We start from the raw sequence: 27,134 nt of genomic DNA on the forward strand, positions 1-27,134 counted from the left end.
CCATGAACCGTGAGATCATGACCTGAGCCGAAGTCAGATGCTCAACCGACTGAACCAACCAGGTGCCCCCATATTCATGTTTCGTGACAGAGAAGATACAACCATAGGATGGAGGCAGAACCATAATTTGGTCAGTGAAAGAAAGGCTTAACCAAGATAGAAGCAGAGCAATAAAGCGACGTGAGGAATCATGAAGTTCTGATCTGAACTCCCACATGGTACTCCCAGCACTTGTGTTGCACAGATCGTTCCTGTTGACCTGTGTCCACCACTAGGTTATATGGCCATTGAGGGCAGGGACTATTACTCATCGTCTTATCTCCAGGGCCTATTGTACCCGTACCATGGCCTGCAGTAACTGTGCAGCACAAGTTTGCTAGCCAACCAGTAAATACATTTATGAGTCTATGTATTTATAAATTCAATGCCCATGTTCGGTGCTCCTCCAGAAGCATCTCTGTGCTGCACGGCAAATGCCAAGGCATTGCAGTATGTGGGAACCAGGCACCTCTGTCCACAGACATCAGGTACAACTTGTGGGCTTTTCCCCTGTGAGACAGAGACCTTGGGAGGCTTCACTGAGACATCTTGGGGAAGGTACAATATGAGGCAGAATCCATGAGGGTCTCTGCCTGGTAGTGGGCTTCTGGCACGTATTTTGGCTTTTTGTCTCCAAATTGCTAACGCCCACCAGCCAGAGACCACCAAGACATTCCTGTGGTTGGGCAAGTTGGGTTTATACTGCTCACTGTAGTGACAGGGAATGCATACCATGGGGAACCATGGGGTATCTCAGGAAAAATGTACTAGAAAGGATTTATTAGAGGACGTGGGCCAGGCTGGGTGATTTGGGGGAGGGTTGAAAGAAGCAGGGCTTTACTCTGGATTGGATGCTGTCAAGAAGCATGGCTAACCCGAGGATCAGGTACCTTACTAAATAAATTTTATCCTAAACAAATACTTAAAAATGTTTTTAATGTTTATTTTTATTTTTGAGAGGAAGTACAAGTGGGGGGGGCAGAGAGAGAGGGGGACAGGATCTGAAGCAGGCCTTGCGCTGACAGCAGTGAGCCCGATGCAGGGCTCGAACTCACAAACCGTGAGATCATGACCTCAGCCAAAGTTAAACACTCAACTGAGCCACTCATGCGCCCCAACAAATACTTTTTTTTAAAGTTTATTTATTTTGAGAGAGAGAGAGAGAGAGAGAAAGAGCACAAGTGGTGAAGGGGCAGAGAGGAGGACAGACAATCCCAAGCAGGCTTCGCACCATCAGCACAGAGCCTGATGTGAGACTCAAACTCATGAACTGTGAGATTGTGACCTGAGTCGAGATCGAGAGTTGGACACTTAACCGACTGAGCCACCCAGGCGCCTCCTAAATAAATTTTATCCTATAGGAGGGCAGACTAGAGTGAGGCTAAAGCTGTAATTGGCAAGGAAGCAGCAATCACTTGCATTAGCCAGTGTGGGGGTGGGTGGGTGTTGGTCATTTCTGTGGTTTGGGCAACGTTCATGTTTTTGTCTGAATTCACACATGATTATGAAGTGCTCTTGTTTTTGTCTCCATCCACCATGCTCAGAGTGGCCTTGTATGATGCTAACGTCTTGTGAATCTATTTACATTTAACAGAATACAGAGGCCTAATGGTGAGAGCCAGGCCAGTTTTAACAGGTTGTAACACCACCGCCCAGCGCACAGTCCCAGGCTGGCCCCGGATTGTCAGGGGCTGCATTTCTTTCTCAAAATGTCCATTTTGAGATGATCCCTGTTTTCCAACAAGAGCTTGGCAGTCCGGTATCTAAATATTTAGACCCTCCCTGTACTCTGACCCAGTCACACCCATCTGTAGAACCAGCCAGGCAAGAGAACGTCATCACTGGCTTGGGCTGTGTGTCGATGTGTGTGGTTTTGTGTACATGTGTCTGTGCCCGCCAGAAATTCCCTGATAAGTTGGAAAAGAGGCCAGAGGCGGTTCTACTTCACCTCTGGGACCAGCAGGACTTCCCCTCTGCCCAGGGAGCGAGTTGCTGGGATTGAGTCTCAACAATCTCCAGGGAAGTGAGGGTGCCCAGCTTTAGGTAGGGTCAGGGAGGGACAGAGGGGATAATGCAGCAGCCAAACTTTAGAGGAGCGGGGGTAGTGGTGGAAGGGAGGGGAGAGTTCTTTTGTATAAATGGGTCTCTAGAGAAGCTGCTGATTTTCCTTCGAGGAAGCAGCCTGCAGTAGGTCACTGTGGATCCCCACACCCATCCCTTTCTGCTTTAAGCCTCTTGTCTCCAAAACGGGCCCTGCTGATTAGAACGACAAAAAAGTCACATATGCTGACCTCATCCTCCACCAAGAGGCCTACTCTGACCCCTTTCCAGTTAGACGCTCTTCCTTCACTCAGGTCCATCTCTCCACCTGAAGTATGAGGACACCTCCTGAGGGCCTTACAGGTGGCCAGGCAAAGGCCAGTGCCACCACTATGTGATGCCGAGGCGCCATCGGATAGCATTGCAAAATGGCAAAGTGAAACTGAAGCCAAGAGGATGGGCTCCAAATGTCCAGGGTTGTGCAGAGCCCCAACCCTTCTTTGTGGGGCATGACTAGCCCTGTACCAAATGGTGTTGTGGCCCAGCGACTCACAGGCCAGCTGTCCAGGGCCAGAACTCCACTGGTACTGCTCATCTATATGGTTAGAAATAGATCTCTTCAATCCTTGGGGGCCTGAACAGATCAAATGCATCCCAGGTTATGTGGCAAGTCTCGGCAGCAGGTGAAGTGATGGGTGTCTGATAACCTGGATCACAGAGAACAGGGGTTACAAGGCAGAGGGTCATTTTTGCAGGAAGCCCTGTTATCTAGTGTCATCCAACCAAGCAACCAAAAACTTGTTCAAGACTCTGCCAGGGTTTTGGGGGATGGGGCACGCTGTCCTCATTTTGAGAAAAAAAAAGTCTCTGTTCTGGGACAGCTTACTATCAATTCAGGGAATGAACTAATAATGCAGAGAATGACTTAACAATCAAGTTCAAAGGTAGAAGGTGCAATTGGAGTTCAGAGATGAAATCATGCATGGGCACTAATCCAACTTATACCACGTTACCAAGGTGCGATTTCATTTGGGCCTTGAGAGGTGAGCAGGATTGGATAAGTAAAAGGGAATGGGGATGACATTCCAGATGTGAAAAGCATGAAAAAAAGTTTAAAGGTCGCAAGAAACCAGACGTGTACGTGTGCCCGCATACATGTGTATGCCGCAGAAGAGGAGGCTGGATGGGGCACTGTGGGCTGAGCTTCAGGAACACTATGGAAGACTTTGGACTTGATCCGATTAGTGACAAGGAGTCATTTTATTCTTCAACTGGGGGGTGGAGGTGGGGCTAGGAGGACCAAGTTACGCTTTAGGAAGTGATCTAGCAGCAGTAGTTGACTAAGGATGGTTGCTCTGAGTGACCTCCCTTCTTGGTGTGTCCATATACTTTTGTGTCTTTCTATGGACACATCTCCCCGTATTATACTTCTGTGCTCATGTGCCTGCCTTCCTCACTGACACCAGGAGTTCCTGAAGTAGCCAGGTTTTTTCCATCTTCCTATTCTGACATGTACCTGACTCACAGTAGGCACTCAACTACTGCCTGGCTAGATGAATAAATCATTTCATTTTACTTAACTGAATTACAATGACATTCCATATAAGGATAACAACTGTCAAAAAAAATTAAGACTAAACCGCACAGAACACTAAAAAAAGATACATCACAATTTGATCTTAAAAAAATATTTTTTAATGTTTTTATTTATTTTTGAGACAGAGAGAGACAGAGCATGAGCAGGGGAGGAGCAAAGAGACAGGGAGATACAGAATCTGAAGCAGGCTCTAGGCTCTGAGCTGTCAGCACAGAGCCCGACGCGGGGCTCGAACTCACAGACTGTGAGATCATGACCTGAGCTGAAGTCGGACGCCCAACCGACTGAGCCACCCAGGAGCCCCACAATTTGATCCTTTTAAAAATGATTTGTGTTGGGGCGCCTGGGTGGCGCAGTCGGTTAAGCGTCCGACTTCAGCCAGGTCACGATCTCGCGGTCCGTGAGTTCGAGCCCCGCGTCAGGCTCTGGGCTGATGGCTCAGAGCCTGGAGCCTGTTTCCGATTCTGTGTCTCCCTCTCTCTCTCCCCCTCCCCCATTCATGCTCTGTCTCTCTCTGTCCCCAAAATAAACATTGAAAAAAAAAATTTTTTAAAAATGATTTGTGAAATGCTTTAGGATCTTAGAACTACCACCATCTTTGTAGTAGCAATTATTACTGTATAATAAGTCCTATTTCATAGGATGCTAGATAAGTTTTCTACATATAGATTTGGATATGCTGTGCATCAATCACATAGTATTTCACTAAACCTGTATACATATGGTAAGAACCTGTCTTAGTGCAGCTAATTCTTTTTTTTTAAAGATTTTAAGTCATCTCTACACCCAACGTGGGGCTCGAACTCACAGCCCTGAGATCAAGAGTTGCACACTCCACCAAATGAGCCAGCCAGGTGCCCCAGTAGTGCAGCTAATTCTTAAAGTGGACATTCATCCTGTTCTAGTGTTTGGAAAGGAATTTGTTGTAGCTGCAAATCTCTTTAAGCAAACCCAATATTGAAAAAAATCCAGGTTGGTAATAATTTTCTCTTTACAAAAATATTCATAACAGGACTCTTATAAGTAGTAAAAATTTCTTCTTAATTAAAATAATATTTGGGGCACCTGGGTGGCTCAGCTGTCCGAGTTCGGCTCAGGTCATGATCTCATGGCTCGTGAGTTTAAGCCCCGCATCAGGCTCTGTGCTGACAGCTCAGAGCCTTGAGCCTGCTTCGGATTCTGTGTCTCCCTTTCTCTCTGCTCCTCCCTTGCTCACGCTCTGTCTCCCTCTCCTACAAAAATAAATAAACATTAAAAAAAATAAGATTTGATTAAAAAAATTTTTTTTAACGTTTATTTATTATTGAGAGAAAGACACAGAGCATGAGCAGGGGAGGGGCAGAGAGAGGGGGAGACACAGAATCTGAAGCAGGCTCCAGGCTCTGAGCTGTCAGCACAGAACCCAACGTGGGGCTTGAACTCACAAACTGCGAGATCATGACCTGAGCTGAAGTCGGTTGCTCAACCGACTGAGCCACCCAGGCGCCCCAAGATTTGTTTTTTTTTTTTTTATTTTTATAAGTAACCTCTATGCCCAACATAGGGCTTGAACTCATGATCCCGAGGTCAGGAGTCACATGCTTCACCCACTGAGCCAGCCAGGCACCCCAAGATTTGATTTTTAAAAGTTAACTAATTTGAAATGTAAAAAAATGAGTTGATTTATGAAACTCTGACTTATGTCCCCAGGAAAGTGAGGTGTTGTCTATAAGCCTGTTTTAGGTAAAAAGGGTTAGGAGAGAGCAGAGTTCTAGTTTGGGGGACAGTGCACGGAGGAGTTGAGAGATGGAGTTCAGAGATCACGATCCCTCAAGGAGTCAGTCTCCAGGTTTAGCCATGAAGCGCCAGGTCTCTGAACCCGTTTCTTTTGCAGTAAGTGACCTTGCTGGCCCCTCGCAGGACCAATCCAATTCTGAGCAGGACAACAGGAATCATTCTGGGTAAATCAGAGTCTATTCCACATGTTTATGTGTTCGCTCACGCAACAATGGATGGGGCAAGAGAGACATTCAGGGAACTGAAAAAAGCTGAGAGCGTGGAGCAGGGAACAGGAGGCTGAGGAAAATCGCGCACTTGGTCATAGCTCCAGTGCGCTTGCTCGCTAACATGCACAGCTTTCCTCCCCTCACCCACCTGCCTCCTTTCAAAGAGAAAAGAATTGAATTTAGAAGAATCAGGTTTTATTTAGCGATGTGAACATTAAGAATTTGTCTACATGGCTGAAATATTCACAAAAGATTTTACCATTCACACTCATACACACAGAGGAAGTCTGCTGAATAAAAAATGCTCATCCAAACTGCTGTCAGGGACAGCAAACTGCTTGCCTATTCCACTGTGGGGGGCTTCAGTCTTCATGAATGTTGAACAGTTTGGCTACTTCATTGAGATCTTCGTGTTGCTCACCGTCCTTAATGATCTGAGGGAGAGAGTAACAATGGGTCACTAACTCACTTCATGTGCACTCAGGTGGGCCCGCACAATGGGGGCAGCCCAGGCCAGCCCCCACATCACACTGAGAGAGGGCTGTGGGAACAGCTTTCTGTTAACCCCAAATGAGCGGGTAACAGCTCCCAGGCCACCCAGCCAAGTCCTGAGTGAAAAAGAAACGCTCCTGAGGAAAGGCTACACCTTTGTTCTGCTCAGGCTCAGTCTGACCCAGGTGGACAATGCACAGCAAGGCACCTTGATGAAGTCCCAAGTGCGTTTTCTGGTCCACACTGCCCATCTTCCTCTAGGAGCTCTGACAGGTACCTACCTTCCTTGCTATTGGCATTCGGTTGAAGATGTTCCACAGCACGATCCCCACCACTACTTTGTCCCTGAGGTAGAAGATGACACCTTTGCCGTAGTCCTCCCCTTCAGCTGGGGCCTGGGGGACTGTGGGACTGCTGGCAGGAACAGCGATTTCTGAGGCCTCAGACTCTGTCTCACTCTCCGATCGGATACCAGTCCCTGTGGCCAACCCACACGACAGACAAAATCAAAATAAAACAAAGTCAGTTATGAACTTAGGAAATTCTAGAAGGCAAGCATCTTTTGACACCTGCTTCATTCAAGCTGCTTCTAGATGATTTGTTTTTCTATGCCCCCTTAGTGAACACTGACTTCTCCAGATCCTCTCCATTGACAAAGCTAACAAAAGGTCTTCCTTGCCAGCTCCAGGGCACTGGGTCAGTCTAACCCCAAACTTCCCTCCCTTACTATCTCATTTTAAATTTATGCTATGGATATTTCCTGGTATCTAGATTTCTTCACACTGCAGAAGACTTGCCCTTGTCCTCTGAGAAACATTCTAGAGCTGCACGGTCCAGTATTGTAGCCACTAGCCACAAACAGCTATTCTAATTAAAATTAATTAGATAAAATTAATTAAATAAATAAAAGTTAATTAAAGCTTAATTTATTTTAACCAAAATTAATTTTATTTTTTTGATGTTTATTTACTTTTGAGAGAGAGAGAGCGAGCGAGGGGGGGGGGGGAGACACAGAATCTGAAGCAGGCTCCAGGCTCTGAGCTGTCAGCATAGAGCCCAACGTGGGGCTCAAACTCACGAACTGGGAGATCATGACCTGAGCCAAAGTCACACACTGAACCAACTGAGTCACCCAGGTGCCCCTAACCAAAATGAAATAAAATGTGAAATTGAGTTCCTCATTTGCACTAGTCAAATTTCAAGTGCTAAATAGCCAAATGCAGCTAGTGCCTAATGTACTGGACACAGCAGAAATAGAACACTGCCATTATAGCAGAAAGGTCTATTGGGCAGTACTGCTAGAGGCACTCTGGCCAAAGCAGGAAAGGACACTTTAATATGGAAAAACCACAGTGGAGGTGCTTCCTTCTGGGGAGGAGGTGTGTTGTCCTCTGAGAACAACCAGTTTCCAAATAATACTGCCCAGTGCACAGAGTGGTGATCTGAAGTTTATAAGTCCCTGAGTCCCTCTCCTGGATCCACTTCCCTGGAGGGCTGAATGAAGGAGTGGGTGGATATTATCACTTGGATTGTACAGAAAAAGGACCTACGTGTCCCTATGATGTCTTGCTCTCTCCTTAAAGAGCAACCTGTTTTTGAAATGCCTCTAACAAGAGGACACAAAGGTTAAATAACTTAAGCCAGGGTCATGGAAGGCAGAGAGAATAGGTCTAAGAGTTAATGAGAGTTGTGTGTGGGAGAGAAGTTCATTCCACGAGAGATGCCTCCCATCTAAAGAAAACCTGGCAGTAAGACCTGACGGATGGAATTACAGGCAGCTCAAGAATTACTCAGCCCAGTTCTTCACCACCCAGGGTCTGTGGAGGATAGTAGGTCCTAAACTACGGTTCTCAGGCCTAAATTAAGGTTCTCTGGATTAGTAGGAAGCTAATAATAATAATAATAATAATAATAATAATAATAATAATAATATCTTTAAAAAGTTCAGGTTTTCTTCATCACACAGGGCTTCCTATCCCCTAGAGGCAAACTAAACAAGAGTTGCTGAGCCAGCCACTGTCCAGAGTCCAGGACAGACACCCACAACATCTGAGTCTACGCTTTGACCAGGAGACCTGATTTTGCCAGCTCTCAGACCACAAAAGTGTGAGAACTTCGGGTATGGTTTATTTTAAAGCACAACATGAAGAAAGGCTTTCACTGACAGTTCCCTCTGGTCAATACAGAAACTCCTTATTCAGGAGAATTTGGACCACTGCTGCTCAACACTCTTGCAAGAGAAGTAGTTGGGCTTCCTTACCTGACTGCTCTGTGGCAGATTTTGGGTTGTCTTGTGCAGTTGCTTTTGCAAACACACCAACTGTGGGCAAACTACTGTCCACAAGACCAATAGCTTCGTAGCCAACATCGGGGCCCAAATCACTCCTAAGGAAAGAGAGACAAGAGGGTATTTTGTCAAGGGGCTGCAAAGAATGACACAACGGCGTATTTTTTCTAAGACACCGCACTTTGGTTCATGCCAACCAGAGAACTTGGTAGGTGCAACAAGAGAAACGCCAAACTGATCTGTCCACTTGCTAGAGCATCTGGGGTTATCCCAAAGCAGTTTTTATTTCCCTTAGGAAGCCATTATACATATCACATACCCATACAATGATCTACACTTTGCTAAATTTATCTATGCTTTTACCCCTTACCATACTTGACGAGTGATGGGTTCTTTGAGTTTGAGTTTACTCATCCTAAAACTGCCTTTTTGAAGGTTTAAGGAGTACTCCGTATTTCTAGAATTCAGAATCTGAGATATTTTACAGCTTCATCAACTCACAGTATTTCCTCTGAGCCTTCATTTTATCAAGGCTGCAATGCCTCCCTCCACTTGGGTCATTTTAATTGTTCCTCTTGGAAACTTTTTCTATCATTATCATACCCTGCTCTTAGTATGTCAGGAACTTCAGAGAGTGTTTGAGGCACAGACACACCATGGTTTTGTAAATCATGGAGGCTACTCATGGTTTTGTTTCTGGTGCTCTACAGTTTGCCATCATTTAATTAATTAATGTTTGAGTATAGCTGACACCCATGTTATGTTAGTTTCAGGTGTACAACTTAGTGATTATGCCACGCTCACCACAAGCAGAGCTATACCTGTCCCCACACAACACTATTAGAATATCATTGACTATATTCCCTTTGTTCTGCTTTTTATTCCCATGTTGTCATCTTCCTGACCATAGAGGCTCAATGAACTGGTGTCTTCGGGGATTGGTCCACAATGACCTCCTGGATTCTGTTCCTGAGACCTAATTGATACTTGTATAGCTATGGACTATTTTTTTTCTTAACCGCATTATCTTATATGTGTTGACCCTGAAATCCATCTGTTATGTTTTCACTGCCCACTCACAAAACTGTGTGTGATTGTCCTAAAATGTACTCTCAGCTGAGAATTTCCCCAACAGAAATTGTTTAGAGGTTCTGGAAACCTTGAAGTTTTTTATGTATTCCATCTTTCAAAGGAACAAGATGAGACTGTGCCAAGTAAGGCCAGTCCCAGTACTCAGGAATGTCCACTGCTAACTTTTTGCTATCCAGAGAACTGCCTACCTATGTCTGACTTTGAATTGCTGATCTTAAGGGTTACATATGAGTGGGCTGCCTTTTTTTTTTTTTTTCTTAAAGTAATCTCTACACCCAGTGTAGGGCTCCAACTCACAGCCCTGAGATCAAGAGTCGCATGTTCCACTGACTGAGCCAGCCAGGTGCCCCTGGGCTGCCTTTTTTGTCAGTACACTGGGCTCAGCAAAGAACAAATAAAAATATACTGCCATCTATAGCTAAGAGCTCAAACTCTGACCTATTTTACCGGAAGTGCTGATGCCATCTCCACTCATTCTCCTAGTCTAACTTATGCCAGGTGGGGCCTTTTACTGGAACACTGCTTGGGTGTAAAATACACGGAAATGAGATGGAAAATTTTCCCCCTCTGTATTAAGCTAACTGGCCCACATGGAAACCAAACTGTAACTGTGGTTTCAGTAATTCTGTGTTCTAATAAGTTGAATCCACAAGGTACAAAAAACTATTACCAGAACATTGACTGATGCCAGTATGGCTTAGCAGCTCCAGTCATATTTTCTCCGGCCAATCTTCCACTCACAACAGCATGATCATGGTGCTCTACCCGCCTCCTACCCAACTTTATATCGTAGAAGCATGCGGCATCTCCTGCCTTTGGAGACAAATACATTACATGAGGACACGATAAAAAAGCAAATTGAAGACAGAACATACTTTTGGGGGCTCAATAAAACCTTGTGCTGTTACCTAATGTTTTCCATTTATAGGCCAGAATCACACCTACACTATTAAAAAAAAAACAGTTGAGATTCCATTTTTAAAAAAGTATTCTAGGCTAAAAAAAAAAAAAAAAAAAAACAAAAAAACGAATCAAAAAACGAATCTGTGCTTCCACAAAGCTAACCTAAATCTTCTATGCTCCAGCTCACACTGATTTCTTTTCTTATTCTGCCCTTAGCAGAGACCAAATATTTAATAGCCATGGTTTGCAGACTATGCTTTCCTATGCCTGGAAACCAGTTTTTAGGTGTGACTGCCTCTTACCTAGAAATCTTTTCCAAGGTAAGATTTTATTTTGGTCATGCGGCCTCAGTTCCTTCATTCACCAAATGTTTCCGGAGAACTTATTCCTGTACAAAGCATTATCCTGTCTGGGTGGCTGAGACAGACCCGAGCCACACTTTGCTCACAAGGAGGGTGTCACCTAGTTGAGGAAGATGCAGCATCGCCCCTCACCACAGCACGGTGCAAATGAGTGTGGTGCCAGGTGAGAGGTACAGACTGAGTGAGCTCAGTGTTCCAAGCAGAGAGAGGGCCTCCGGCTGGAAGTGAACAAGGCCACCTTCACTCAACATGTGGCACGTGAGTGCTCTAACCCTTTGTTCATCTTTGTGGCTATTCAGACTCCCCCAAAGCAACCTAAAAATCCAACATGTGAGCAATGGTGAAGTGGATGATGAAATCCACTTGGTGGACTATTATATAGTCATTAGACTTCAGATTCTGAAGCAACGTGGAAAATACGTTAGAAGGGAAAGTGAAAAAGAGGAGAATACAAGTGTTCATATAAAGCACACTCACCATGACCATCTACAACAAAGGAAAAAAATCTGATGCACAAGAAAACGAAGGGAAGGAAATACACCAAAATACTGGTGCTTGCTATAGGTGATTTTCCCACCTTCCCCCTTCTTGTCTGTGTCTTCCATATTGAGTGCAGATTGCTTTTATAACAAGTTTTTAAAAATCCAGTACACTTTATCTTTAAGAAAAAAAAGCTTTAAGGGAAAAACACCCTTCAAAGTTCCTATGGCCTTAGTTGCAGAGTCCATAATCAAACACAATACACTCGTAATGATCTAACAATGGGGAAATTACCTCATGGTTCCTACACACTATAGTCTTGTTTGTGTCATAACAGATTTTTTTAAGACAGCTAAAAATAGTGCTCAAGGATAATGAAAATGGAGTAATTTTCCTTTCCAGAATGTTTTAAAGCTGCCTCATCCTCCATTCTCTGGACTCACGTTGGGGCAAAGGGAACAGAAGATCAATGTGAAAGCTGGGCATGAGCACATCCGGGTAATGCCGGAGGCTGCAGCCAACTGGAGAATGGGAAGAACTGTCTTTCTGCAGGCATGTACACTGTTCATTTCTTTTTCTACCGGCTTGTGGCGTGAGGCCATACCTGATCTCCTAAGTCAAGTAGTTACATTCCTGTTCTTTACCCTGGGCTTTACACCCCGGCTCTGTTCAGGTAAGAAAGTTCGGTGAGCTTCTGCACACTGCCAGGCAGACCTGCTCACAGGCTGGGGACAAGGAACCATGCCTGCTCGTGCTGTAGCACACTTACCACCCAGATGTTAGAGCGTGCTTGGAGCTCTGCATTTACCCGGAAGCCACCAAAATCAGAGTCTATCTCTAGTCCACCAGTCTTGGCCAACTCAACATTGGGCTCCAGGCCCACAGCTGCCACTATGTGGTCAGTTTCTACCTGAGGGAAAAAAAGAAATACTTCAGCCAATTACCACGGTTTCCATGTATGCCTATGGACATAGCAACTGCACATTGTTCTACTCAGAACTGGAGACTTAAAAAAAAAAATCACTGGTTAACTTAGGTAACTCTGGTAAATAGATTTAAACTTCTACTTCATAAAGTTCCCTCAAACACAAATAAACCCCACATTATCAGAACAGAAATCTGCCACCCTTGTGAGGTCTCAAAAATCTGTTACAGACAGGAGGGGGCTATGGGAAAATGGCTCACAGGTGTCTACTCTGGCTCTCATCATTCTTATTTATTTTTTATTTTTTTTATTAAAAAAAAATTTTTTTAACATTTATTTATTTTTGAGACAGAGAGAGACAGAGCATGAACTGGGGAGGGTCAGAGAGAGAGGGAGACACAGAATCTGAAACAGGCTCCAGGCTCTGAGCAGTCAGCACAGAGCCCGACGCGGGGCTCCAACTCACGGACCGCGAGATCGTGACCTGAGCCGAAGTCGGACGCTTAACCGACTGAGCCACCCAGGCGCCCTATTTCTTTTTTTATTTTTAAAAAGGCCTCTTTTTTAAAGTTTATTTATTTATTTTGAGAGAGATTGTGTGTGCATGCAAGCAGGGGAGGGGCAGAGAGAGGGAGAGACAGAATCCCAAGCAGGCTCCACATTGTCAGCACAGAGCTCAACATGGGATTTGAACTCACAAAGTATGTTATCATGAGCAGAGCCATGATCAAGAGTTGGGAGGCTTAACGAACTGAGCCACCCAGGCATCCCTCATCATTCTTATGTTAATGGATGGAAAGTTCATTCAGAAAACTATGACAGGTGAATGGTGGCTGCCCCGAAAACTACTGCTATCAAATGAAGGAGTAAGAATAAGGTAAGGCAGGGGGCAGAGCTGGAAGATCTGGCAGCCCATCTTCCCCTCCTTACCTTCCTGCCGTCTTTCAACTTGATGAGTAACTTGCCACCGCTGACTCCAACTGACTGCACAATAGCATTGGGAAGCACCTTAACCCCCTCTGTGAAGGCAAATGAGACCTGAGGCTGAGTCTGTGAGCGTACCACCTTCACGACAAGTAGAGAAGATGACTAAAGCATCTGCTATCATAAAACCGGTAATCATCAGTATGCAGGCAGCCTTGGAGACCCCACACCCACAGTTCACTTTCAGTACTTCCAGAAATTTGGTGCATCAGATTCAGAACACCTACGTGAACTTGGATGACTGGAGAATGGTGGAAATACTTCATCTGTCAGGTGATATGGCGTATGTCAAGGGGGTTCCCAAAGAAGCTAACTTTGCTTTAGGCCTAACTCAAAGGAAAGAGTAGCAGCATATGGAAGGAGTCTCCCTACCTCGTCTGACTTTTTCCATGGTCCAGTTGCTGAGGTATTCAGGGAGGATCTTTCCCATGTTTCCTTTCTCGGGGAAGAGTTGAATTACTTCTGTACCCAAAGCTCGAGCTGGGAAGAAGAAACAGAGTGTACAGTGGGAGGTGAAAGCCAATCCTGGAAAGACTGGAAGAGAAGTAAAGGAGCAGCAGGTAGCCATTCACTATATGCCGGGCGATGCTGCGACCCAGGCCAGAGCTCCTATCTGTGGGTCACTGGGGCACGAGGGCACTGACAAGGCAAATATAACAGGCGCCAGAACTGCCATCCCTGGATTCATCTATAAGCGAATTAAGTGCACTTACACCCAGGCATCACCTCAGACTTACACAGGTGCCTTACGACCTCTCAACAGTAAGCACCCTCCTGAGAAGATGCCCTGATTTCACAGAGCTGAAAACTAACATTAAGAAAAACGGCTGCAATGAAACATTCAAACTGGAACACACAGATCTATCCAACTGGGAACCATTGTGTGTCTGAAGACTGACTTTTACAGGGAATAGCAGTTCAAATATACATACGATTCTGTAGTCTACATTGCACTTACCATCTTAATAACTCACTTTCCTTAATATTTTGTTTCAAAAGAGTCCTGGCTTAGAGTCTAGAGGAAGGGAAGGAAAGCAGTTCTGCTCAGTTGCTCAAATGACAGCTTTTTGTTCACTAAGGGATTCCTCATGAGAACTAAGCTCAGTGCTTAGCTTAACACCATATAAATCATTTTTTTAAGTAAACCTTACCCCCAACATGGGGCTTGAACTCATACCCCAAGATCAAGAGGTGCATGCTCTACTGACTAAGGCAGCCAGGTGCCCCTTACCATATAAATCTTAATCAAACTCTTTCTACTGATCCTGGCAAATGCATCCCTGGAATTTGTGAGAGCCCCAAAAAGCATAGGATATAAGACCAGAGAGAGAAAATCGAGGTCACTGCCTAGTACTCACCCTTTCTGCCAAGAGCGCAGGCTAGTTCGCTACCAAGGAAGCCTCCACCGATTATTGTTATTGAGTTGACTTCCCGGGAAATCTTCTCTAAAGTTCTAAAGTCTCCAATCTGCAGGATCATACCAGTTTAGTCCACTGATTTTCCAAAGATGTATAGGATGATAATACTGATAAGAATTTTCTGCTAAATCTTTGACAATAGTAATTTGCATATAAAATCTTCTTGTATAAAGTGGCTCAATTATAGCCTCTGTTATTTTTATTTTTTTACTGTTTTATTTTATTTTTGAGAGACAGAGAGAGACAGAACACGAGCAGGGGAGGGGCAGAGAGAGAGGGAGACACAGAAACCAAAGCAGGCTCCAGGTTCTGAGCTGTCAGTACAGAGCCTGACGCAAGGCTCGAACCCACAAACCATTAGATCATGATCTGAGCCAAAGTTGGATGGTTAACTGACTAAGCCACCCAGGCACCCCACCTCTGTTATTTTTTTGTTTGTTTTGTTTGTTTGTTTATTTAGAGAACGCACGCACGCTAGTGGGGGAGGAGCAGAGAGAGAGGAGAGAGAAAATCCCAAGCAGGCTTTTGCCTATCTATCTATTTCTTTCTTTCTCTATCTATCTATCTATCTATCTATCTACCTATCTATTTAGAGAATGCACGCACATTAGCAGGGGAGGAGCAGAGACAGAGGAGAGAGAAAATCCCAAGCAGGCTCTTTGCCATCAGAACTGAGCCCCACATAGGGTGTGAACACACGAACTGTGAGATTATTACCTGAGCCGAAACCCAAGAGTTAGTCTCTTAACCAACTGAGCCACTCAGGTGGCCCAAGCCTCTGATATTGATGTAAATTTCTTTCTCCATTGTAACATTCCTTCTAGTGTCAGTGGTTTTCAGCTGGGGGCAGTCTTGCCCTCTCCCCCTCTGTGGACATTTGGAAATTTCTGGAGACATTTTTGGGTGTCAAAACTTGGTGTGAAGAGGTGCTACTTGCAGCTAGTGGGGAGAGGCCAGGGATGCTGCTACATATCCTACATGCACAGGCCAGCCCCTCACAACAAACAATTATCCAGCCCCAAATGTCCATAGTGCCAAAGACTGATTAACCTTATTCTATCAAGAATTTAAAGGATGATACAAATCTTTTCAAATACCCGTAAGAGTGGCTGGAAAATTTCAGCTGTTTTCATGAGTAAAGCAGTGTTAAGAAGAAAAGCCCCCACTTCCTTTTTCACTTAGGTATTCTTTTTTTTTAAACGTTTTGTTTATTTTTGAGAGAGACAGAGACAGAGTGTGAGTGGGGGAGGGGCAGAGAGAGAGAGAGAGAGAGAGAGAGAGAGAGAGAGAGAGAGTTAGTAAGTCACAGAATCTGAGGTAGGCTCCAGGCTCCAAGCTATCAGCACAGAGCCCGATGCGGGGCTCGAACTCTCAAACAATGAGATCATGACCTGAGCCGAAGTCGGACGCCTAACTGACAGAGCCACCCAGGCGCCCCTTCACTTAGGTATTCTTAAGTTTTCTCCTCAAAGTCTCCACGATAGCATTTATAATGCAAAATGCCAAGAGGCTATAAGGAGTTCCAGTGCATCAGGAAAAAAAAAAAAACTATGGAAGGGCAATCAGAAGGAACCATAGCAAGTAATCAAAAACAGTAAATGTATTCTTCACCTAGGAGTAGAAAACCCTTGAGTGAGGTATTTGAGGTGCAGAGAGAGGAAGTGACTTGTCCAAGGCCAGATAACAAGTCTGTAGAAGAGCGATAAATAGAACTCACGTCCCCTGATTCCTGGATGGTTGCTTGGGGACCACAAGCTCTTCAAAAACCAACACAACCAAAGCACTACAGCAATTACCTTTCTGAAAAGTGTTGTTCTACTCTTCACCTCTGCTCCAGCCCTATCAATAGCAGACAGACTTCTTGGAGTGCCTCCTAGAAATAGAAGGAAAACCCTTTAGCCCAACAAGCTGGAGCTAGCCCAGAAAATCCCCTCACAAAGGTGGCGCTGTGGTGTTCTCTGCCAGGGCCACCTCAGCATTCACAGGGCATGAAGGCTGTTTCCCTTCACCTCACCTCTCTCCTGGCAGGCTTCTGTCAATTTTCTTCGACAAGCCATTTGAATTTGAGAGTCTCTCTACAAAGGGCCTGCCCTCTCCAGTGATGGCCACAAGGCCTCAGTTTTTGCTTCTCCAATCCCTTCTAGGGGGTTCACCAGAAAGCATGCTTTGTTTAAGGGACAGCTTTGATCTCCCCTTTTGATTTCTGATTGGTAGTGGCCATGAGGCTGTATCATTTTCAGGGCACAGGGCAGAGAGCAGAGGGCAAGGGTTAACAGGGAGAATGGGGAAAAAAAAGGCCACTCTCTTCAATACCCATCCGTGCCCTTACTGGAAGTGACAGCAAGGATAATTTGGAAGGGCTATTGATCAGATGCCTGTAGTTAGCTGTGCTTTGCACCAAGAGAAGAGGACCACTTCAGAGATACTGGGTTTGGTTTTCTTAGGATTAAGTCATGTCTTCTAGACTAAAACTCGAATGAGCTGTACCAGGGACAAACTCCCTGTCCAGAAACACTCACCTGTTGCAAGCAAGCACTTTTCATAGGTTATTTGAGAGCCATCATTAAGTTTCACCATGTTGCCTCTCACATCCAGCTGCACTACCTGGTACATACACAGAAAGAGGGAGAAATGCATTAGCTTAAAACAGTTTTTTATTGAGACATAATTCACACAACATAAAATTTACCACTTTAAAGTGTACAATTCGGTGCTTTTTAGTATATTCACAAGGTTGTGCAGCCATCACCACTATAATTATAGCTCATTTCCATTACCCCAAAAAGGAACCCTGTACCTTTTAGCCATCAGTCTAGTGAGAAGAATTAGTTCTTGACCTAAGGTGATGCTTAAGAAACCATTTATTTATATATTTTTATAATTTTTTTAATGTTTATTTATTTTTGGGAGATAGAGCGGGAGAGGGGCATAGAGAGAGGCAGACACAGAATCTGAAGCAGGCTCCAGGCTCTGAGCTGTCAGCACAGAGCCCGACACAGGACTCGAACCCACAAAGCGCAGGATCATGACCTGGGCCGAAGTCAGACACTCAACCGACTGAGCCATCCAGGTGCCCCAAGAAACCATTTCTAAGTAATCACTGGCACCACGGTTTCTGGTACCCAGCCTCTTCAAGTGGTCACAGTTGCTTTTTTTTTTTTTTTTTAAGATTTTTTAATTTACTGTTTATTTTTAATAGAGAGAAAGTGTGTGTCTGTGTGTGTGTGTGCACGCGGGGGTTGGGGGAGAGAGAAAGAGGGAAAAGGGTGAGAGAATCCAAAGTGGGCTACACACTGATAACAGAGGGCCCAATGCGGGGGCTTGAACCCACGGACCATGAGATCATGACTTGCATCGAAGTCAGATGCTTAACTGACTGAACCACCCAGGCGCCCCGAGTGGTCATAGTCTTAAGCAACTAACATTAAAACAAATCCTTACAGTCCCCACAGTCCCTGCACAATTTGTGGAAATGGAGAACAGAGACAGACTTTTCTATTTGGCTTTTTGGAAACCTTCTTCGTTAACAATGCTCCTACATTCTCAACATTTTTACAAGATTCTCTGTCTAACTTCTATCCTTCACTAAAACTCAGCTCTCCCGCCAAGGACACCTCACACGTAGAGACTGCTTATTCACCCACACTCCTCATCACACCCAGGGCAGGTATTGGCTGCTGCTGCTGCTGCTGCAGCTGCTTCCAGATTCTTGTACCCTCATGCTGCTCTGAGAAGCACCAGCCTGTATCCTACCAATCACTGCTATCCAGCCACCTCCCGGTCACTCCTCATTCACTGAAGTTGTTGGAATCTGGCTCATACTTTTCCTGTGAGCCACATCCAGAATCGTATATCTTAAAGCTCTACTTCTACCTCGAATATCCTACTTTTTGGTCACAAATTTCCATTCTTCCAGCTTTTTCTCAGGCCCACTGTCATCTATATATGCTTTTAATTTTCTCTGCTTACCCAGTGGGCTAATCCATTCCAACTAATCTGGGCTCATGGTAGATCACCCAAACTGTTCTCTTGCTACCACGTCTAATTTCCTTGCACCCTAATCCTTATGGTGAAGAGCTTGAGATCTGTAGTCAGAGAGACTAGAGACCCAGTCTCTGCTCCCCTCCTTACTAGCTGTGAGGCCATTCATTCAAGACACATTTACTAAGCACCTACTATGTCAGGGACCATGCTAAGTGTTCAGGACACAATGGTGAGAAAAAGTTACCTCCCTGCCTCCAGAGTCCAGTAGCCAAGGCACACAATTTAACAAACACTACATTCAAGAGTGAGAAATGCTCTGATAAAGGTTGTACAGGTAGCTCTAGAGACATGTGACACATGCCCTCAGTCGAGCTTTCTGGAGGCAATGATGTAAACTGTGACTGGTTGGGTGAGTAGCTGCTTTAGACACTTCCAGTTTGTCCTTGGGTAAGCTCTCTCTTCAATACAGCCCCAGTAAGTCAGTGACTCAACTGGCACACTGCTCAGTCTCAGATAACCAACCACCTGGTATCCTAGTTTACTGCAAAAACAAGTGAAGCTATAGGATATGATCTTGCTCAGGTTCCCATAAGGCTTCTCACCTCCCAACCCCCAAATAAAAACTTTACTTCCTTCCTTCTAGCTTCTGGGATGAGGTGTCCTTTCTGAGATGTTTCTGTGCCTGACCCCCATCCCCTGTTAGTTACCACGTACTCCTGTCCTTCTCTGCTGACATCTTAGGCCTTTGGCCCATTCACACGCTTAGGTCTGTCCCATCCTCAGAGCCCCACCTCTGACTCTATGTCCTTCTCCAGGGCCTGTCCAATTGCAGTCTCCATTTTCTCATTTACATTTTGAAGGAGTACTGTATCCTCTTTTCGAACTTCACGATGACATCTGAACCACTGAGTCTGTGGCTCATCTTACAGTTCTTTTCCTACCAGATCCCTCTGCTGTAAGGAGGAAGGTCAATAACATCCTCCTCCTTTTTTTTTTAAAGTTTATTTATTTGAGAGCTAGAGAGCACCTGCTGGGGAGGGGCGGAGAGAGAGGATCCCAAGCAGGCTCCATGCTGTCAGTGAAGAGCCTGATATTGGGCTTGAACCCACAAAATGTGAGATTACAACCTGAGCCAAAATCCAAAGAGTTGGATGCTTAACTGAATGACCCACCCAGGCACCCCCACATCCTCCTTCTTGAAACTCTCTCCAGTCTCACTTAGCACCTGTCCTGGGCTCTCCTCCTTTAACTTCTTTCCTACTTTCCTTTGGGGGCTCTTCTTCAGTCTGCCTCCTCAAAGCTGGATTCCCCAGGGTTCCATCCCTGCCGCATTCCCCTTCTGACTGCAAAGTTCTCCACAGGAGGCCTCACCCACTCTCATGGTTTCAACCCCTACACATAAGTGGATGATACCCGAATCCCTATCCAAGCCCAGACCCCTCTTCTGAGTGTCACAGTCACATATCCAACTGCCCATGGACATCTCTACACTTATACGCCATTTCATCCGTAACAGTCCAAAACTAAATTTTCCTTCCCCCTTAAACTAGGTCTTCCTTTTGTAACATCTCTCTCAGCTGGGGGTAACCATCACCTACCACACAAGCTGGAAATCAGAAAGTCATCTCTGCCTCTTCCCTCTCCCTCACGGCCCACCTTCAGTCTATCGCCACGCCCTATCAAGGCTGCCTTCTAAGCAGGTCTCAGTCTGCCTCCCACTCCCTATCACCTCTCTATCAGGAAGCTATAGCAAAAAAAAAAAAAAAAGGCAAGCTCTAAAATGGTATTATTAAGAGCATGGGCTCTGTAGTCAGACTGATCTGGGTTCAAATTCTGTAATCCACTACTTATTAGCTGTATGATCTTGGGCAAGTTGGTTGACCTCTTTTTAATCTCAATTTCTTTCTCTATAAAATGGCCAACAATACTACCTACCTGAGAAGATTATTATGACAAAATGAGACAATACCTGTAAAGCATTTTAAAATTGTGCTTACTGCTGCTGCTGCTGCTTCTTCATCATCACCACTACACCATCACTACCATTACTGCCTTAATTTGGGTTCCTATCATCTCTTGCCTGGATTATTGCAATAGTCTTCAAAATGCTCTACTTCTAGTCTTGTCCCTCTGAAATCCATCCTTCTCATAGCCAATACAGTGATTACTTAAAATTCAATCTGTTTTATGCCCTTGTCTAAAACTTAACAGCCCCCCAATGCCCACGGGAAAAAGCTCAAGTTTTTATACAACAGAGCCGTCCATGATTGGGCCCCTGTGTGACTTCTCAGTGTCATCTCCTGCTGTTCTTTAACTTATACTTTCTGCTCTATCAGTAGCTGGCTGCTTGTTTCACTGCACCAAACGTGCTGTTTCATACCCTTGTGTCTTTGCTTATGCTGTGTTTTACTTGAATTCTCTTCACTTACCACTAATCTAGTGTATCCCTCTTCATTCCATAAATTCTCCCATTCTATAAGAGCTCCTCCTCCAGGAAGCCTTCCCTGAAACCATCACTATACAGGGCATGCTTCCTAGTAATTCCCAAAACACATTATGCCTATCTTTCTTAGTCCACATCTATGTGTTACAATCATCTGTTCATGTTTCTGCCTAAATACTGTTAGCCCCTGGAGGTCAGGGCCTGTGTGTTATTTACACACAGAGGGTACTTAATACATACATCTCGTTAATAGCTTATCCATAAACCTATTTCCACCTCCGCTGCCTATGGCTCCTTATAGAAAAGTGGGCTTATCCCTATCAAAGGTCAATGCCACCACCTGTGCTCTGGATCCCATCTACTCTGGGCTTTGCTCCTTCTGATAACCGTTTCCTCTCTACTGTAACACTGTCATTAGTTTACAAACATACCCTAGTACCCCCACATTAACAAAAATGCAACATAGCACAAAAAACCCCCCAAACCCTCCCTGGACCCCACAAATGCCCTCCAATAACTGCTCCCATTACTTAGGCACTCACCTTTGTAAAGTCTAACAATATTTCCCATGTGGATGTAATCTCTAAATTATCTTACTATCTTGAATAATATACATTTGTCAGTCTCTTGTCATCAGTAATCCCAAGGAAATGTTAGTGTGGAAAAACTATGTTTAGTTTCTATGTTTAGTTGGGATGCTACTCTAGGCTTTGAGATAAGTGTTTTCCCCAGGAAGAAACACTAAGCAGTGAAGACTGGCAATATTAAACCTAAAATGACTTGATCATTTTTTGATGAACTACAATGGCAGGAGAGACGTAAATGGTCGTGGGAATACAGGTCACCATACTTGCCGCCCACATAGAACTTGACAAGGGAAGCAGCGTGTTAGCTCACCTTCTTCCCAGTGAGGACAGCCACGCCACCATTCTCAATGTGAGGCAGGTCCTGAGCAGAGACATAGAAAGAAGGTGGCTGGAAATAAATGCTGTACAAAGAGGAAGGGAGAAAATGTTATAAGCATCCGGAACCGCTATCAACTTCCCCCATAGCCTTAGTAAAATTGTTCTCATCATGAAAAACTTTCAGGAACATTTTCCAGAGTAAGTTTCCAAGACCACTAAATCTTAGTTGTGTCTTATACAGAGATATTTTATTTTTTAAGTTTGTTTGTGTGTTTATTTATTTAGAGAGCACGAGCGGGGAAGGAGCAGAGAGAGAGGGAGAGAGAATCCCAAACAGGCTCTGCGCTGTCAGCACAGAGCTGGACACAGGACTCGAACTCACAAACCATGAGATTACGACCTGAGCCAAAATCAAGAGTCAGACGCTTAACCAACTGAGCCACCCAAGCGCCCAGTACACAGATGTATTTTAGGACAGCAGTTCTCAACTGGGTGCAATTCTGCCCCCTCAAGGACACTTGGCAATGTCTAGAGGCATTTTTGGCTGTAACAGCTTAGGGGGAGGGATGCTTTTGGTATCTAGTGGGAGATGCCAGGGATACTATTAAACATCTTATAATGCACCAGCCCCCACAGCAAAGAATTATCCAGACCTAAATGCCAATTATCCAGACCTTAGCCAATAGGCTGAGAAACCCTGCTCTGGATTTAGGCTCATTTCAAAATTAGAACAGGAAGACCACCCAAGGAGCTGGTATTCACACATCCACGCAAATAAGTTGTCTAGAACGGCTGGTCAATGGACAGCTACATCTAGCTCCTGAGAGGATTTTGCCTCAAATAGCAGACATTAGCTATGAGATATTAATTAACGGGTGGCTAACATAACTGACAGCATGCATACTGCGTGAGAACAGAACATGATAATGGGGGTGAGGGAGGTAGGTAGATTTGTAAAATTTAGTCTAGTATCAACACAAACACTAATGAGAAAAACATTGGAACCCCAAAGCAGTACTGGAATCAAGAAGTCCATGGAGTCCCTTAGAAGGAAAAGGCTTCAGGACCTGTATTTCCAAGTCTTTCATGCAAACATTTTAATAAAGAGGTTCTTCCTTACGGCATTCCCACAATTCTGAAACCCTGCTAGGGCATCAAAGAAAATGCCAGAGAACAGTGGCTTTCTTTTACTTTTCTGGGAGACACCTAGGGAAGTGTCATGTAAGGAGGGACAACAGTGGCCAGGCCGATCTTCACTGTAGAAGTCTAACAGAAAGGTCCCGGAGATAGGAGCAGTAGTACTTCAGAGGCCAACACTACAGCTTTACTTGTTGGCAGATCTCATGACAGAATCCAGGCCTCCTGCCACTGTATCCTGTTGCCTCTGAGCTGTGCCAAGGGTGTACCACATCAGACTCCGCTGTGCAGCCACGTCGTCTCTCCTATGTGCTGCACAAGGCTCTGTGCAAAATCCTGACCCATTCCTTATGCTTAGCTGAAGTTGCTAGTCAGGCCCATTTTACATAAGTGAACACACCTTCTCTCTTTTCCATTCCACTGTCTGAATCGCAGCGTCTTTGTGACATTTGGATCATCTGAAAACCACAGCTCTTTTGAAAGAGGAGGTCGCATGTATGGCAGCTCTGGATCTTCAGACACAATCAGTACCTTTAGGTATAAAATAATAATACTTATCAGAGCCAGGTCATTTAAGAGGCAGATGTCAACGTGTTCACACGGGCTAAGGGCCTGCAGACCACACCCTCCATGCCAAGCAAGACTGTGCACCTCACCCTGGCCCCTGGATCCCGAGCCCGGATGGATCTGGCCGCAGCAAAGGCAGCAGTGCCTCCTCCGATGAGAAGGAACGGAACATGACTTGGTACCCTGACTTGAGGAACTGGTTCTCCTTCTGGAGCTGCAGGCAACAGACCAGACAGGGTTAATTTTCTGGAAATCTCAGATGAGTCCTTGCCACTATTAAAAAAGAAAATCAGCTTGCACTTGTCTCAACCCTTTACGTGAGGCTAGCAAAATGCTGTACCTACGTTAATCTTGACAAACATCACAGCCACCTGATGGGACAGGAAAAACAAGTATCTCTTTCATTTCATAAGTGAAAAATAGCCCCTGAAGAGGTGACTGATTTGGCCAATGTTGTTCATTCATTAAGTCTGTCGGAACTAGAACCTAGCTTAATGTCTAGCTATTGGAAACATGTTAGAAAGCTTCTGGGGCACCTGGATGGCTCCGTTGGTTGGGCGTCTGACTTTGGCTCAGGTCATGATCTCATGGCTCGTGAGTTCAAGCTCCGCACTGTCAGCTGTGCTGACAGCTCAGTGCCTGCAGCCTGCTTCGGATTCTGTCTCCCTTTCTCTCTGCTCCGCCCCTGCTCGTGTTCTGTCTCCCAAAAATCAATACATTTAAAACATTTTTAAAAAAAGAAAGCTTCTGCTCTTTCCATTCACTTCCTACTGACCAACAAGAAATATCAAGTTCAGGGGCGCCTGGGTGGCTCAGTCAGTTGAGCATCTGACTTCGGCTCAGGTCATGATCTCACAGTTCGTGGGTTCGAGCCCCGCATCAGGCTCTGTGCTGACCGCTTGCTCAGAACCTGGAGCCTGCTTCAGATCCTGTGTCTCCTTCTCTCTCTGCCCCTCCCCCGCGCACGCTTTGTCTCACTCTGTTTCTCAAAAATAAATAAATGTAAAAAAAATTTTAAAAAGAAGAAATATCAAGTTCAGTTACAGCTTTTGTTAGCAATAAAGGGGGGGGGGAACTCAGCAGGCCAATTGGGAATTATTATACAGTGTTCAGAAATAAGGAGGTGTTGCTGAAGAAAGTGATGTAAATCGCCCACCCAGAGTTGTAGGACTTATTAAAGGATTAAAACATTCCTCTGTGAAAACTCAAGCCAGTCATGGGGATGGAACTGATTGCTAGGGCTATATGTTATAGGGAAACAAATGTATCTTTTAACACATAGAAAACTCCAAAGACTCTAACGGGGAACAAAACAGACCAAAAGAATTTCCTCATCAAAAAAAAGGCTTTCATGTCTTTTCCAAAAATTTTCCTCACCAAGCTTGCCTTTGTAATTTAAAGCTTGCCTTTTAAGAGTCCAATATAAAGAAAAATAACCAACCAACATAATCATCATTAATAACTATTCTCAAACCCAAATTCCAGTCAAATACTTTAATAAATTACTCCCATGTCTGGGATAATTCCATAGTTTTTAGAATCTTACCAACTCATAGCATCGTCCTGTGATAAGACATCTGCAAAGCACAACACCCAAACTGTTTTTAACTTGGCATTCACATACTGAGCCTCAAATGATACTCACCAGGTGACGTGGCCATTTTCTGTTTCTCTTCTGGTGTTAGCCCTAACCCTGACATTCTTTCATTATATCTTTTTTGGTCATCTTTTATAGTCTTGTAGGCCTGCAGATCCAAACATGGAGAAAATTTATTTTATCATAAAGTCAGCTCACACCGTAAGTAATATCAGTATTTTTCAATTAAATGAGAAGCTTTTGTCTACATGAAGTAAGTTCTTCTATGTTAAAATCATTAAGGCAAAATTACTTTCTCAATAAAAAAAAATACTGAGTATGTACACACTGGCCTAGAAAGGCTACAGGTAAGCAGATGAAAATGTTCCATTTTCAAATTTCCTTAGGCTCTGGGGTGCCTGGGTGGCTCAGTTTGTTGAGCATCTGGCTTTTGACCTCAGCTCATGTCATGATCTCACAGTTCATGGGTTCAAGCCCTACATCAGGCTCTACACTGGCAGTGTTGAGCCTGCTTGGGATATTCTCTCTCTCTCTCTCTCTCTCTCTCTCTCAAAATAAACTTTAAAAAATTTCCTTAGGCTCTATGTAAAGAATTTTCCTTATATTTAAGTCTGAAGGTACAGCTAAAGAAAAAAAGAAAATCATTTTATACTAGAAGAATAAAATGCTAAACTTTATAAAAGGGGTTTTGGACCATGCTGGATACTAGTTGTGAAACCAAGCTATACAGTTTTGGGTACGAAGTTGGGACATTAAGTTTTCCAGGTAGATGTCCCAAGTTTTTCTGGGTACTCAGATAATGCCCTGAAACAGGACTCCCTGTATCCTAGTCTTCTAGAGTAACTAATCTTTCCCTCAATGGTCTCTCCTTTTTTTGACACTCAGATATTTACCAAGGGTGAAACACCCTGCTTAATCACCTATTTCAAATATACTATCTTTTCTAGCTGTTCAACCTGAAAAAGAGTCCCTTAACATTATGACTAGATTTTTTTTTAATACAGCATCAGAGTTTGTTGGAGATGTTTTTTTAAATTGGCAAGAATGATTTATTTTAATTACAACACACTTTTGCTCTTTTGTACTCCACAGGCTCAACAAGACAGAAATTTAAGTGATTTATGTCAACTGAAATCCTAGGTTATTAATTAATTGGAGGAGAAAGTAAGGGCAATCAGAAGAAGTGTCATAAGACATGTCCTAAGAATATTTCTATGAGCCCCTTTATAGAGCAGCCCATTAGGCAATGGGCTGTAATGAGGAACCTATACTCTGAGATCTGGGCTTAACATTCATTAGCCTGGGAACATCTAACATATGATATGAATGGGTTAGAAAATTAAGTACTGTATGTTAAAAGAAAATGGCTAGTCCTTGAATTTACCACTAAATTCATCAAATTAATACACTGAATTCAACTAACATTAATTTCAGGAAGAAAGTTTTTACCTTACCCGCACCTAAAAAGTTATTTCTTTTAAGAAAGGGAATTTTACCAAAAAGATGGCTTAAGCTGGTCAACATGAGTGAATAGAAATGCGTCATGCTCAGACAGAGAGGAACATCCAAAAATAGCCTAGGCTCTCTTACACCTCCTAATGGTTTCACACATGAGGGGTAGAGCAGACCAAGAAATATCTTGAGGTTTAGTGGGGTTTGTCATATATTTATGTACACATATATTTATGGATCTAGCTTTTAAGTAAATATCCTGATATAAAAATGTGTACAGACATTCTAAATAAAAATTTACTTTTCCCCCAAGTACTGCTGTATTCCTAGTTTCCACAAATTTGCAATTATCGACATGAATACATGTCAGGTTAAGAAAAACTACAGATTTGGGGCGCCTGGGTGGCTCAGCTGGTTGAGCATCCGACTTCCACTCAGGTCATGA

General features: G+C 44.2%; 1 protein-coding gene across 2 annotated transcripts in view; it reads right to left on the reverse strand.

The window, feature by feature from the left end:
- Positions 1-5,839: 5,839 nt before the first annotated feature.
- The window catches only part of AIFM1 (apoptosis inducing factor mitochondria associated 1), a 33,088-nt gene continuing 11,793 nt past the window's right edge, over positions 5,840-27,134 (reverse strand). For both annotated transcript variants that reach the window (XM_004000889.5, XM_004000888.5), the window contains exons 3-16: positions 25,286-25,385; positions 23,730-23,854; positions 23,474-23,604; positions 21,929-22,019; positions 17,124-17,208; positions 16,401-16,477; positions 14,545-14,653; positions 13,559-13,666; positions 13,133-13,221; positions 12,047-12,187; positions 10,203-10,345; positions 8,414-8,538; positions 6,435-6,631; positions 5,840-6,095 (exon numbers count right to left, since the gene is read on the reverse strand). In XM_004000889.5, the coding sequence (XP_004000938.1) occupies positions 6,024-6,095; positions 6,435-6,631; positions 8,414-8,538; positions 10,203-10,345; positions 12,047-12,187; positions 13,133-13,221; positions 13,559-13,666; positions 14,545-14,653; positions 16,401-16,477; positions 17,124-17,208; positions 21,929-22,019; positions 23,474-23,604; positions 23,730-23,854; positions 25,286-25,385 (1,593 nt within the window). In that variant the 3' untranslated portion in view covers positions 5,840-6,023. The remainder of the gene's footprint in view (positions 6,096-6,434; positions 6,632-8,413; positions 8,539-10,202; positions 10,346-12,046; positions 12,188-13,132; positions 13,222-13,558; positions 13,667-14,544; positions 14,654-16,400; positions 16,478-17,123; positions 17,209-21,928; positions 22,020-23,473; positions 23,605-23,729; positions 23,855-25,285; positions 25,386-27,134) is intronic.

Source organism: Felis catus, chromosome X (assembly GCF_018350175.1).
Source record: "Felis catus isolate Fca126 chromosome X, F.catus_Fca126_mat1.0, whole genome shotgun sequence".
Lineage (NCBI taxonomy): Eukaryota > Metazoa > Chordata > Mammalia > Carnivora > Felidae > Felis > Felis catus.